General features: G+C 41.3%; 1 protein-coding gene across 1 annotated transcript in view; it reads right to left on the bottom strand.

Moving 5' to 3' along the window:
- Window positions 1-5,306: 5,306 nt before the first annotated feature.
- Window positions 5,307-15,175, bottom strand: part of LOC139576965 (nuclear receptor subfamily 6 group A member 1-A-like) — a 131,043-nt gene continuing 121,174 nt past the window's right edge. The window contains exons 6-11 of the mRNA XM_071403627.1: window positions 14,581-14,750; window positions 13,891-14,124; window positions 13,379-13,633; window positions 11,971-12,092; window positions 11,670-11,822; window positions 5,307-11,536 (exon numbers count right to left, since the gene is read on the bottom strand). Coding sequence (XP_071259728.1) covers window positions 11,397-11,536; window positions 11,670-11,822; window positions 11,971-12,092; window positions 13,379-13,633; window positions 13,891-14,124; window positions 14,581-14,750 — 1,074 coding nt within the window. The 3' untranslated portion in view covers window positions 5,307-11,396. The remainder of the gene's footprint in view (window positions 11,537-11,669; window positions 11,823-11,970; window positions 12,093-13,378; window positions 13,634-13,890; window positions 14,125-14,580; window positions 14,751-15,175) is intronic.

Here is a 15,175-nt window from a genome sequence, read left to right as displayed (position 1 = left end):
GTTTACTGCATTTGTCATGGTATGACCCATTTCTCTATTGTGAGTGGTAGATGCAAATAGAAGTATTGATGAGAGTTGTTATTATGTTAGCTATTCACATAATCTCCCCCTCTAAGGCCCTTGTTACACTACACTAATTAAACAACACATACTAGTCTGAGGAAAGATACTTGTGTAGTGTAATGAGGCAGATCTAGATTCAAATCTCTCTTCGAGAGATGTTTCCCAAACTACCTCTGGGTTTTAGGGTGGATTTATATTAGTAAAATATGTGTAGTAAGATCTATATCCCGCTTCAACATCAGATTTTCTACTTTTCTTTTTACACTATCCTTACTTTAGCCTTGGATGTGGTGTGGCCTTAAGCCACATTCCTGCTTCATGTGTGTGTGCCTATTAGCCTACCGTAAATACCATAGTATATAGACAAACAAAATAAGGATAGCAATTCAAACTATACAAGAGCTTCTCATCTAAACCATATTGCACATGCAACAATTCGCAAAAGTGTAGATATTTTAAAAGCCTTTAATTTTCAATTTGGCTAACAGAGCAAAAATCTTGTCTATTGGTATTAAGATCCTTAAGGTAATTATTGCAGGGACGTGGTGTGGGAGAGCCATTGTCTTTACACTATACCACTAAAACGGGATTATGTAGTGTAAATGTCTCCCACACTACCTCCGGAGGTAGAACCTTGATCCGCCATTTACACTATAAAAGTATATTTCCTGGGACTCCTATGAGTCGTCAAAGTAGTGTAGCGTAAAGAGGCCCCTAGTGTGGGGGACATTGACACCACATACCCACTTCTGAGTGGTATAGTGTAAAGACAATGGCTCTCCCACACCACATATCCCTGCAAGAATTACCTTAATACCAGTAGACAACATTTTTGCTCTGTTAGCCAAATTGAAAATTAAAGGGTAGGAAGCATGCGTTTTTACTCACCCTAGTAACAACACAGTGTGGTCAATGACTTAGTAACTTCGTTGTGGTCATGATCTGGTCACCTATAACTACAAACATAGTTATGTTTAGGGGGTTTTACATATTTATTAACTTATTTCCGGATATCTTCTGAACTACCCACAATGCTCTATTTCTCAAAGTCATATGGAGGATCTACTATGTGTTAACTAGCTCGAGTTGGCTAATGTTAGCCACTAGTCATGCAGACTGAGTGTTGGCAGTGGTGCGCTACAATCCACCAATCATGAGGAGGTGTGTTGTAAACAACCAATCAGATTCTCCACACATCAGGGCTCCGTGAATAGGCTACCAGCGTGTTTCATTCTTGGCTTAGTACTAGCACGCTATAATATCTGACTGTGCTGTTGTGATCATTTTCATCTGTTTGGAGCTTCTCTCCGAAGCGCCTCTCTCCGGGGCTTTTTTTTTTAGCTAACTCAGCCGTCAATCAGTAAGTCTCCGCTCTCTCTACTTTATATCTGCTGGATTTGTTTGTGTTCTGTGGGTTCCTGTCTGTGTTAGACTAGTTGGTGTTGTTCTCTGGCTTACTACTTCGCTATATTGACAGTGGTGGTTGGATAGCTAGTCTAGTTAGCTGGCTAGGCTAGCTAGCAGTCTAAAATAGCTAACTTTAGCTGACTGGCTTGCTGGCTTGCTGGCTAAGATAACTGCATATGCCGGTAACATTATTTGATAACTGGTTAATGTAGGTGTAAGCTAGGTGTTGATAGCAACTGGCTGACTCATGCAGTGCTAATGTAACTTAAGTAGGCTGATGGGGCTAACATTAGCAGGCTAGTTGGCTAGCAAACTTGCGAGACGATTTGTAGCAATAAATTCCTAAAGTATTTGCTTGTAAGTTGGCTGAAAATGTAATTGAAACCAGTAGTCATGAGAGCAAAATGATTTTCTTTAATTTGAAGTTATACATTTGAAGTTAATTATTTAAGTTGGAGTTTACATTATAGGGAATAGGCTGGCTTGCCGGGTCCTGAATATAACGGGTCCTGAATATTATTTTGTTTGTCTATTTACGGTATGCTAATAGGCGCACTCACACATGAAGCAGGAATGTGGCTTTGGCCACACCACATCTGAGGCTGAAGTAAGGATAGTGTAAACTGAAAAGTTGCAAATCTGATGTTGAAGAGAGATAGATCTTACTACACATATTTTAACTAATGTAAATGCAACCTTTATCCTTTGTTATCCCTGCATAATACGTCTCCATTGAAAGGGACTTCACACGCTCAGACTTGAATGGACCTGAGAGTGGAGGTCAGTCAGTGAAGGCTTGGGGGGAATCTTGTCAGGGGAGAGAAGAGGGGCTGCTGTTAGAAAAGCCTGTCAAATGCCCCTCACCTCACGCAGCCTTGAGCAGATAAGTGGGTCCTCTCCTATAGCCCACTCCTTGGACAAATCACACACATGATGCAAGCAGCAGCTCCACTGACAATCACACACATGATGCAAGCAGCAGCTCCACTGACAATCACACTCATGATGCAAGCAGCAGCTCCACTGACAATCACACACATGATGCAAGCAGCAGCTCCACTGACAATCACACTCATGATGCAAGCAGCAGCTCCACTGACAATCACACTCATGATGCAAGCAGCAGCTCCACTGACAATCACACTCATGATGCAAGCAGCAGCTCCACTGACAATCACACACATGATGCAAGCAGCAGCTCCACTGACAATCACACACATGATGCAAGCAGCAGGTCCACTGGCAAATAAGTCTGGCAGCACAACCGATTGGCAAACATACTGCAAATTGAGAACTCATGCGGCTAAACGGAATAAAAAGAAGAAGAGGCTATACTATGAAACAAAAGATACATGATAAAAGATTTGGAGCACCTTAAATTAAATTTGGGGCAAAAAGTCAAACTCAGCTCCATTCATTCATTGAATTAGACGGCCCATTCATCACAAAACCCACTGATATTGCCAACTACTTTATAGATTTTTGGGCAAGATTAGCAAACTTAGGCATGACATGCCAGCAACAAACGCTGACACTACACATCTAAGTATATCTGACCAAATTATGAAACATATGCATTGAAATGTTTTATTCTGTAAAATGAGTGTGAAAGAGGTGAATTTTTTTTTGTTGTCTATCAACAATGACAAGGCACCGAGGTCTGACAACTTGGATGGAAAATTACACATAATAGCGAACAATTTTTCCACTCCTATTTGCCATATATTCAATTTAAGCCTACTAGAAAGTTTGTGCCCTCAGGCCTGGAGGGAAGCAAAAGTCATTCGGGCTACCCAAGAATAGTAAAGCCCTCTTTATTGACTCAAATAGCCAGCACGCTTATAGGGAAGGACATTCAACAAGCACATCACTTACACAAATGACTGATGATTGGCTGAGAGAAATTGATGTAAAAAGATTGTGGGGACTGTTTTGTTAGACTTCAGTGTGGCTTTTGACATTATCGATTATAGTTTGCTGCTGGAACAAATGTATGCGTTATGGCTGTACACCCCCTGCTATATTGTGGATAAAGAGTTACCTGTCCAACAGAACACAGAGGCTGTTCTTTAATGGAAGCTTCTCCAACATGATCCAGGTAAAATCAGGAATTCCCCAGGGCAGCTGTCTAGGCCCCTTTTTTTTCAATCTTTACTAACGACATGCCACTGGCTTTGAGCCTGTATACGGATGACTCAACACTATACATGTCAGCTACTTAACAAAGAGCTGCAGTTAGTTTCAGAATGGGTGGCATGAATAAATTAGTCCTAAATATTTTCAAAACTAAAAGCATTGTGTTTGGAACAAATTATTCACTAAACTTTAAACCTCAACTAAATCTTGTAATGAATAATGTGGAAATTGAGCAAGTTGAGGTGACTAAACTGCTTGGAGTAACACTGGATTGTAAACTATCATAGTCAAGACATATTGTAGCTAAGATGGGGAGAAGTCTGTCCATAATAAAGCACTGCTCTGCATTCTTAAAATTAACAGCACTATCAACAAGGCAGGTCCTACAGGCCCTAGTTTTGTCGCACCTGGACTACTGTTCAGTCGTGTGGTCAGGTGCCACAAAGAGGGAATAACGATAATTGCAATTGGTTCAGAACAGGGCAGCACAGCTGGCCCTTGGCTGTAGACAGAGAGCTAACATCAATAATATGCATGTCAATCTCTCTTGGTACAACGTGGAGGAGAGATTGACTTCATCACTACTTGTATTTGTGAGAGGTATTGACATGTTGAATCCACCGACCTGTCTGTTTGAATTACTTGCAAACAGCTCGGACGTCCATGCATACCCCACAATACATGCCACCAGAGGTCTCTTCACAGTCCCCAAGTTCAGAACAGACTATGGGAGGCGCACAGTACTACATAGAGCCATGACTACATGGAACTCTATTCCACATCAAGTAACTAATGCAAGCAGTAAAATTAAATTTGTTAAAAACAGATAAAAATTTATTTTATGGAACAGCAGGGACTGTGAAGAGACACAAACACAGGCACAGACACATGTATACACACAATAACATACGCACTATACACACACACGTACACATGGATGTTGTGTTGTAGATATGTGGTAGTAGAGTAGTGGCCTGAGGGCACACGCTTAATGTGTCATGAAGTCTATTGTGAATGTATTGTAATGTTTTAAAAATGGTAGAACTGACTTAATTTTGCTGGACCCCAGGAAGAGTATGGAGGGGATCCATAATAACTACAAATACAAACTATCGATCAACCTCCTAAACAGGACCATGAATCTGCCGATCATGTGTTTCTCATCTCTCCTCCTCTTCTCTGACTATAGTAAGGACAATTTATACCTATTATAGTAGATATGAATTGCTTAACATTTGAATATGCATTGCATTATTCCCTATAGCTTTAGCATTTAGGTTCTACCAAAGGTACAGTATACTGTGACCCTGTTCCTGCACTTTAGTTACACCTAAATGTAGATGATCATAATTCATGTTGTCTAGGTACAGATCATTCTCTATCTGATTTGACATGCAGGAACAGTTTGTTTTTGTGTGTGTGAATGATAGTCGCAAAACAAATTAGACTGGATGTTGGGGGATGGATCAGGGACACACAGATTAGGCCCATCCAAAATCTGTTGACGAGCTTCAAATGCCAGAGAGTGTGCATTCCAAAAACACTACTCTCTTAGAAAAAAGGGCTCCAAAAGGGTTATTCGGCTGTCACTATAGGAGAACCCTTTTGGTTCCAGGTAGAACTATTTTGGGTTCCATAATGAACCCTCTGTGTAAAGGGTTCTACATGGCACTCAAATAATGCTTGACATGACAACAATCTCACAGTTGCATAACGTTCACATTTATTTGGTTTCAAATCCTAACACATTCTAAACATGCATTCAACACGTATGGATCACATTCATCACAGGTAGTAACAAGAGCAGAGGAGAAAGGTTTTTCAAAAGATTTTTAAAAAACAAAAAAAACATGGCAGATAAAAATGTCATGTATTTCATCTGCATATCTAGTGGTATCTTCACATTCAATGGAAAAACATTAAGATGTTGTTCGCAGAGATACATTATGATTTTATCTGCTCCTCTAGTTGCCTTAGACATTCCCCATTGTGGGCTCGCTGATGAGTAGCCTCAGTGATTGAATTGTTATAACACTGAATAAGCTTGTTAAAACACTTTTATAACACAAAACTCATTCACCAGTTATTATTGAGAGGAGTGAGGAAAAGCATGTAAACAACAGTAAATGGCAGTTTGGCCAAAGTTACATTCTAATTGATAATCACTCACAAGCAGCATTATAAATATCAAACATGATACTGATCATTTCACTCTTTACACTTCACAAGTAGATTGTTTGGTACATCAAAACAACTATATCAATATAGTGAAGGAACACAATACATTGATTTGAATACAATACTTATTAATATGACACTACAAAGTAAACTGATTCATGTTGAGATTCCTGTCGAAATTCTTTGGTATGGTAATCATGATCATGGTAATCATGGTAATCAAGGTGGTAAATAAGATCAGTTTTTATTGATCAGTGAGGTATGATGTTGTTAATTACATAATCGATGTTGGAAAATATATGATGATCACAGAAAAAAAGTGGTTAGAGTAAATGTAAAGTGTCAAGGTGCTCAAACTAACTCCCACCCACTAAGGCCTAGAAGACAGTTTGTCCTGAGGTAGCACGGAATAGCATATGAGGCAACATTTACATGCACAATAAGTAACAGTGAGAGGTAACTGGATAAAATAAGACACACAAAATAACAGAACATTGGTGCAATAACCACATTTCCATTCAAATGTTTTATGTGAGTAAAGTCATACGGTATAAAAACAAATCCTGACAGCTGTGATGGAAACAGGACGTTTCGGTACAATGTTATAAATGCCGACAGATGATTTGTTAGTTCGACATGGTGGGATCTTTTCATGTCAGTAAAATTCATTATGCAAGAAATGGTGGTGGAAACGCATTTATGCACAAATATTGATATAATAAGCATCATATCGAAGTAAACTTGGAGTCACACAATGATATGGTGTATGGTCCTCCTGCTACGACTCGGGAAATCATGCAGTTTATTAGGCCACAGATTAAATAATGTATGATGGAATGTTAAAGGTGATGAGCTTTACGCTCCTTTCCAATAAATATTGAGGGTCTGACATAATGATCGATGCTTGACTGCCGTTTGACAAATAGAAATATTCTCGCTCTTATCCATAATAATATCATAATCCGCACAGCCTAACTGCACTGTATGTGCGAGCTGTTGGCTAGAGCACAGGTGCCAAAACCAGAATAGTCACATGTGCCATTTAGCACAACAATTTTTGTGACAAAACTTTGAAATGTAGATTTTTATTTGGTAAATGAAAATTGAAGCAAAGAAGTACATTTTCTGTGCACTACCGCAAGTCTGTTTGGTGGAAACACCACTGGTGGGAAATGCGCATATTTTCTTTATGCGGATTTTAGAATATCTGCAAGAAAATCTGTCACCAATTGGATGGAAACCTAGCTATTGAAAACAATGAATATGATTTTTTTTAAAGCATTACCTGTGTGAAAGTAAGATACGTGATGACACAAAAAGAGGTAGTTTCAGTATAGAAATTGCAAATAACATATCCATTATCGGTGAAAACACATTCTAGAAAATAATAGAATACTAATGAGAATGTAATACATGTATTTCAAAACATGAAAGTGGCAAACAGTCGTGGAGGTGGCTGTAAGGTAGGTAACAATGTGACGTTAGATTTTAAAAGCGACTGCTAGGAATGATCTGCCACTAAGGGTCTATATTTACGTATGATGGCCATAGTGACACTGTATGGGGACAGCAGCACTGGGCTAGGGTCTCACACACATGTCCCCTAAGAAGTTCTGATCCCTGAGTTTAGGCGTGCCATGTGTACTAAGCCCCCCAGACCAGTGGCTGGCTGCTCCCCACCATGACTGGAACATTTAAATGTTCTCGGGCTTTGTTTACTGATGGTAAACTCAAAGAAAAGTAGAAAGCCACAATGTGTGACTCCCTTCTAATATCTGAGGTGAAACCTTATCACTTCTGTTCCAAAGGATACTGGGGAATACAATAAAGGCTTTGCATATGGAAAGATCATGCATAAATATGCATATACAGTGCATTCAGAAAGTATTCAGACACCTTGACTATTTTCACATTTTGTTATATTACCGCCTTATTCTAAAATGGATTAAATAAAAAAAATCTCATCATTCTACACACAATACCCCATAATAACAAAGCAAAAAAAATGTACATAATAATTCAGACCCTTTGCTATGAGACCTGAAATTGAGCTCAGATGCATCCTGTTTCCATTGGTCATCCTTGAGATGTTTCTACAACTTGATTGGTGTCCACCTGTAGTAAATTCAATTGATTTGGAAAGGTACACACCTGTCTATATAAGGTCCCACAGCTGACAGTGCATGTCAGAGCAAAATCCAAACCATGAGGTCGAAGGAATTGTCCGTAGAGCTCCAAGACAGGATTGTGTTGAGGCACAGATCTGGGGAAGGGTACCAAAACATTTCTGCAGCATTGAAGGTCCTCAGGAAAACAGTGGCCTCCATCATTATTAAATGGAACAAGTTTGGAACCACCAAGACTCTTCCTAGAGCTGTCCGCAAACTGAGCAATCGGGGGATAAATGTCTTGGTCATGGAGGTGCCCAAGAACCCGATGGTCACTCTGACAGAGCTCCAGAGTTCCTCTATGGAAATGGGAGAAACTTCCAGAAGGACATCCATCTCTGCAGCACTCCACCAATCAGGCCTTTATGCTAGAGTAGCCAGACGGAAGTCACTCCTCAGTAAAAGGCACATGACAGCCCACTTGGAGTTTGCCAAAAGGTACCTAAAGGACTCTAAGACCATTAGAAACAAGATTTTCTGGTCTGATGAAACCAAGATTGAACTCTTTGGCCTGAATGCCAAGCCTCACGTCTGGAGAAAACCGGGCACCATCCCTACGGTGAAGCATGGTAGTGGCAGCATCATGCTGTGGGGATGTTTTTCAGCGGCAGTGACTGGGAGATTAGTCAGGATCGAGGGAAAGATGAACGGATCAAAGTACAGAGAGATCCTTGATGAAAACCTGCTAAAGAGTGGTCAGGACCTCAGACTGGGGCGAAGGTTCACCTTCCAACAGGACAACAAACCTAAGGACACAGCCAAGACAACGCAGGAGTGGCTTCAGGACAAGTCTCTGAATGTCCGGACTTGAACCCGATCTGACATCTCAAATACAGACTCGAGGCTGTAATCACTGCCGAAGGCGCTTCAACAAAGTACTGAGTAAAGGACTGAGTAAAGGGTCTGAATAATTACTTAAATGTGATATCTGTTTTTTCTTTTTAATAAATTTGCTTTGTCATTATGGGGTATTGTGTGTAGATTGATGAGTAAAAAAAACAATTGAATCCATTTTAGAATAAGGCTGTAAAGTAACAACATTTTGAAAAAGTCAAGATGTCTGAATACTTTACGAATGCACTGTATATTTACCGGTTTCACAGGTGCCTGCCATTGGTTAATTCACTCTCTGCATATATCATTCTATTCATCAAATCCGTGTTTTTGGTAATAGTAAAAGTTATCAATTTGTAAACACTTTAGAATTGTAATATCAATACCATAAACATTATTTCCTTTGGAACTGTGACGTCAAGGTGATAGAATCACATCCAACATCCATCAGAAAGAATTAAAAATAAAACAAATGATAGGGGTCTTTTTCACTCCAAAAAACTAAATACATGAAATGTATCACAACAAAACATGGAAAGGTGGCTAATTGAAACTACTGAAACAAAGAACACTGCATTGGTGAAATTATTCAAAGCGTGGTTCAGGACATTAGATGGTACAGTGTAGTAAAGTGTTAAGGCTAAGAAGATATAGACAGACTAGTCTAGACCCAGTGATGGAGGCAGCAATCGTAAGCCCACCTGTTGATTGAGGTTAGCTTGGTTATACTCAGAGTGGAAAAGGGACCTCTCTGACCTTACTGATGTTAAGTCCTGTCTCCGACCATCTTCAGACAAATAAGCTAAACACTGAACTGGGAGCAACAGTTAAAGTCTTAAAACATGCCCTTAAACAACAGCCACTTTCATAAAACAGAAAAAACTGAAAAATAAAACACTTTCTAAAAGGACCTACAATGTCCAGAATTCTACAATTAAGAATCCTACAAGTACATCAGCATAGTGATCACTGAGTAACTCATGAATGCAATACATAACACTCACTTTACCCTGTTTAAATACCGGTCCACAAGGACCTGAGAGAGAGGAGAATACGGGGTGGGCACTTTGCCATTGTAATGGTCAAAGAATGTCTCCTGCCTCACCACAGCATGCATAAAAGAGAGTCATTGCAAGGACTGCATTGCTCCAAAGTTTTAAACAATGGTTGTTATGAAACGGCTAACGGCTGGTTGAAATGATCATCTCATACTTCATAAATAAAGAACCTATTTCTTTATATAGCTTTTTTAAACAATGTGTGCAAGCCAGAAGTAACCTCTAGTCTGTCAACCCAGACCAGATTAATAGACCCTAATGCCCCTAATGTCTCCTCCATCTCTCCTCTGTTGCAGCCAAAATGTAGTCACCTGAGCATTCTAAACCCAACACTGTCTACAAATGTAGTAGTACAAATGAACAAGCCAACATTTCCTTGTAGCCTAACTGTGCGGATCGGACCACCAACCCAGTGAGCATGTGCAGAGGCTCAGGTTTGGGCAAGGAAGTACCAGTGGAGGGCTGAAAGCCAAGATGGGTTGTATGTCTGGAGGAATAGATGTGTGCAACAGGGACTAGGAGAGAAGAGAGTGGAACCCTTGTTTGTGGTGTCTCAGCCTAGGGGTTAGGATAAGAACAAGCTACACGGTCTGTCTGAGGGTCTCCCCTCTGGCTCTTACACAGATTGATTCATTTCTTATCCTGGTCCTTCATTGATAAGAAATCATTACACTGAGCTATCGACTAATCACCAATCTATGGGTGCTGCTTAAAAAACTTTGCATATCACTTTGGTCAAAACAAAATCTCATTCAAGCTAATAACAAATTTCCCCTACCCCTGCAACTAAATTTGCTCTGCAGTCTATGATTGTAGAAAATACCCGTATGCTTGTTTTCTATGAAGATCCCACAATCCAACAAAATTTAATCTCACTGAAAGACAAGGAATGTTACATTGACCAGGCCATCCCTACAGGATGTCTGTTTGTGGGTTGTATGAAAGAGTGTACAAAAATACTACAAGAAGTGAGAAAATACACCAGTACTAGTGGGAAATTCAGGACATTCATTTGTTGTTTGCGGGGTTGAATGCTTTTCTATCTTTGGTTCAATTGAATATGCAGCAATGCCTTTGGTCAATGTCATGGTAAAGGCCGACTTATCATCTATGATTCAGGAGTTTATAGCATTTACAGGGATTTGATTTAGACTGGGCAACCTCTTCATTTCAAAACGGCGAGAAAAAGGTACCTGAAAATAGCAACATCATCTTCCTGAGGTAGTCTCAAAACACTTGTCAACTCATTTATACCCATTCCCATTCCGAATAAAATAAATCTTAAAAATCTAGTTCTAACAATGGCAACACCGACACGTTGAGCAATCGGATACATATTTGTAAACTCCAAAGACCAATGCATCTATGTGCATTTAGTTTGTACAGAAGCATGTGCACAGCGTAAATCAGCATACATTCAGCTCTGTCGTGTAATAAATATATAGAGAACAAAAATTGCTTGTCACATTCACAGGAAGGGGGACCAGTCCCTTGCCCCACCCCCCAGGCAAGATTCTTGTCAAGGAGCGGTCCTGGGGCCGGGGTGCGGGGCTCAGTTCCCGGGGGAGGTACCAGTAGTAGTCGTACAGGGAGAACTTCCTGTCCTGTTGCTGATGAAGCTGGATTTGCAGGAGTGCAAAACTGCTTTAAACAAGAGGGGGAGCTGTTTCAGAGGAACATTCACCAGCTTCCCTGGAAAGAAACACGTTTTTTACAGGGTGTGAGTACAGAACAATTATCCTGTCGCCTACCTTGCTATGGACCTTTATATTAGCATGTCATAAAATACAACGCCCTCCATGCCAATCCCCATGCCCCAACTTACCTGCCATGAAACGGATCTCTGGCAGACACATCATGATCTCAGGGAAGCGTTTGGGCTGGTGAGGGTACTTGTACTCAGTGTAGTCCTGACACACGTACCAGTAGCGCTTGTTCAGTTGCTCCAACTGGGAGACGTTAGTCAGACCGCGGATATCTGTACAGGCAAAAACACATTGAGGACAACTTTATGTACAGTATGTGTGAGGTTTTCATCCTTTTTATTTCATAAAGCAGCAGAGCAGTTTTTGAAGTCCTGTTGGAACAGTGCTGTGTCTGGCTGGCAGTGCATGTGTGTGTGTTACCTTGGTTCAAGAAGTTGATGGCTTTCATGCAGGCGTACTCCTCGTTGCTGACCTTCAACTGGTGGAACTTGCGGAACAGATAGATCAGCCTCTCCATCAACTCCATGCTATCCTCACTGAACCTTGGGGGGGGACGCATACAAAAACATGGTGAGATTGTGAAATGTGACACACACACAAACAAAACATACACAAAAAACACAAAATCAACAAGACTTCCAGCTCTCATACACACTCGCACAGCCTGCAGAAGTGGATGACTTCAAGGAAGAAAAAGTCAAAAGAGAGTAGAATCATGATAATGTGAGAGTTGATTCATAATAAGAAGATGAGGGGAAATTAAAGGGGGAGAAGTGGATTATGTCTGATCCCCTACAAGTGATTAGGGACATTCATCTCACTAACTAAACATTTCCTTTAGCTTTAAGCAGGGGTGCAACTTTGGTTTTAGAAGCGGTTTTAAAAGGTTAAAAGGTTTTAAAAGCCAACTGTTGCCTCGTTTTGTATCACATTCCAATGATAAAACAGGGGGGGACAAAAATGCAATTTCAGAATGTGGGGGGGGCATGTCCCCCCATCCCCAGTGAAAATTGCGGCCATAGCTTTAAGTAGCAGATACTAAAACATGTGAAAATGAAAAACTGATCTCATCAATCTCCATGCCTGTCTCTACACTACAGCTCCCCTTAGATCTGGGTCTCTTTAACTAATATCTTTAGCACATGTGCCTACACAGCGTTTAGCACTTCCATAGTTAGTCAGACACCTTCTCCTTGAATGGGAAAACTGCAGAAAAATGGGCTATTGCAACACAACCCAGCCGTAAATTCAATAGAAAATTAGGAGCAAGTGTGCCATAAGGTCAGATAACTCTGGTCTGATTTACACACGACTAAGCCCCCACAGTATTATGGCCAATCTAGGACGGACCTGTATTTCATAATGGCCCAGACTGTGCTAGCCACAGTCCTGAGGAGTTGTCTGCTTCACGGGCCAGTTCATTTGGCACACGTCCAATGCCAATATACCCATGTGTAATGGTAGAGACATCATAGCCTTTAAAGATAGTGAACTGACAGTGTGGAATGATGGTCACTATAGGAGTTTGTTGTTGCAGAAGGAAACACAACTCAACTTTTGACATGATCCCCTCTCTTCAGAGCCCTGTTCAACTACCACACCTCCAAAAATACTACAATAAAATAAGCCTAGGTGAGCGAACAATATTGCATTGTAACCTCTGATGCATGAACACCAACACCAAATAAGAGTAGGGGCTCTCAGATAAATGGTCTCTTTCCATACATTGATAGCAAAATAAACCTATGAATGCATGGCTGGCGGGTATGGTCACCCCCAGTATCATTGTTTAACACTGACAGTGATCCTACTGCCTGGCAGTACTTGCCCCTGCAGCTCCTCATCAGAGGGAGTGTACTTGGCGGTGACGTCGGCCAGGTCTCCAAAGATCTGTGCACTGTAGATGGTGAGGCAGGACAGCAGGATCAGCTCCTGCCAGGTGGAGCTGAGTAAACAGGTGTAGTCCTCGATAGACAGCTCACAGAAGAACGGCAGCTTCTTGATCCACGAGATCTGACGAAACAGCAGCTCGTCGGCCAGACGACACAGCAGCGCAAACAACTCCACCTGAGTCACCTTGTACCTGACACACATAACAGGGAGACAGAGAGACGCGGATGTGAATATCAACAGGATTCATAACAGCATGCTGTTCATATTATTGTATTGGGCCAGGAGCTTTGGCTGACCTGGTCACATGGTCAGAAAATTCATATTGTAAAATGGAACACACATTTCCAGAACACATTTCCGAATAGATGTCTGCTGAAATTGTTATGTGAAATACATGCCACACTTCCATTGCTCAGCAGAAATGTCAGGTTAAGCAGGCCTACTCACCCGTCCTCTATCAGCATGGGGGTGGCCAGTGGAGTCAGGTCCTCTGCAGCCACAAGCTGCATCACCAGGGGGTGTGACTGGGGGTAGAGGCTGCGGGGCTGGGGGGCCAGCAGACCTGACTGGGCAGCGTAGCTAAAGAGGTGAGGTAGCAGCTGGTAGGGGGTGTTCATGGGGGCGTTGATGTACTGGTCCCTGACAGCAGCCGTGTAGCCACCACCCATCTCTAAAGAACGACTGGACAGAGAAAACACAATGGTCAGATACTCATTCAAATAAATACTGTACTTACACTAAATGCCATGAATTATGTTTTGGTATCTCATAAGTGTGCCTCTGTTGTTGAGATTTTATGAGTAACTGTTTCTATGCACATCTAACGTAATCAGAGTACATGGTTGATTTAGATAAATTGATGGTTACACAGAGAGATGTAAATACCAGTATGTTTGGCCTTGCTGCTTGCAGATAGACACTATGCATGTCTCCAAGAACAGCAGATAATGGGCTGATATCTACAGATATCGCTGCTAAATCTCAATAGATTGCATTCAGGCATTCTTTCGGTAGCAAACTTGGCAAAAACGAGGCAATGAGGTGTTACAATGTCAGGGGCAGTTAATTATCTCATACATGGACTAACTGCTGACAATGTTTACGATGCTCCCTCATGTAGACGAGTTGCTAACTCACTTGGATGATAGAGTGGAAGCAGGTGATGGCTGGTTGCCCTCGGAGGCGCCGTTGCTAGGAGAACTGTGGTCACTACTGTCACCGTTGTTGCTCCAGGTGTTCTCCGGCAGACTGGCTTCCTCCTTGAACTCCTGTCCCGACATGATCCGCTCAATCTCTTCATCTGTGATCTGAGAGAGAGAGAATGAGAGTGAGAGAGAGGCAGAACAGAGAGAGCGAGAGAAGGAGAGAGAAAGAGCAGAGAGAGAGAGGGGTAGATTGAGAGTGAGAGTAAGAGACATCTGAATTGATTAATATAACACTGTTATCCAGGGTATAATTATCCTAGGAAAACGTTTTCCACAGAGGCACAAAGAAACACAGACACACACACACACACACATACACACACACACACACACACACCACAAACACACACATGTTTGTTTGACTATTCTTGTGGGGGCCAAACAATTGATTGATTTGATTCCCATTCAATATCCTATTTTCCCTAACCCCTAACCCTTAACCTAACCTTAACCCTAACCCCAAACCCTAACCCTAATTGTAACCCTAACCCCTAAGCCTAAAATAGCATTTTCCCTTGTGGGGAGTG

This window comes from Salvelinus alpinus, chromosome 5, assembly GCF_045679555.1.
Source record: "Salvelinus alpinus chromosome 5, SLU_Salpinus.1, whole genome shotgun sequence".
NCBI classification, from domain to species: Eukaryota; Metazoa; Chordata; class Actinopteri; order Salmoniformes; family Salmonidae; genus Salvelinus; species Salvelinus alpinus.
This window is presented reverse-complemented; position numbering and strand designations above follow the sequence as displayed.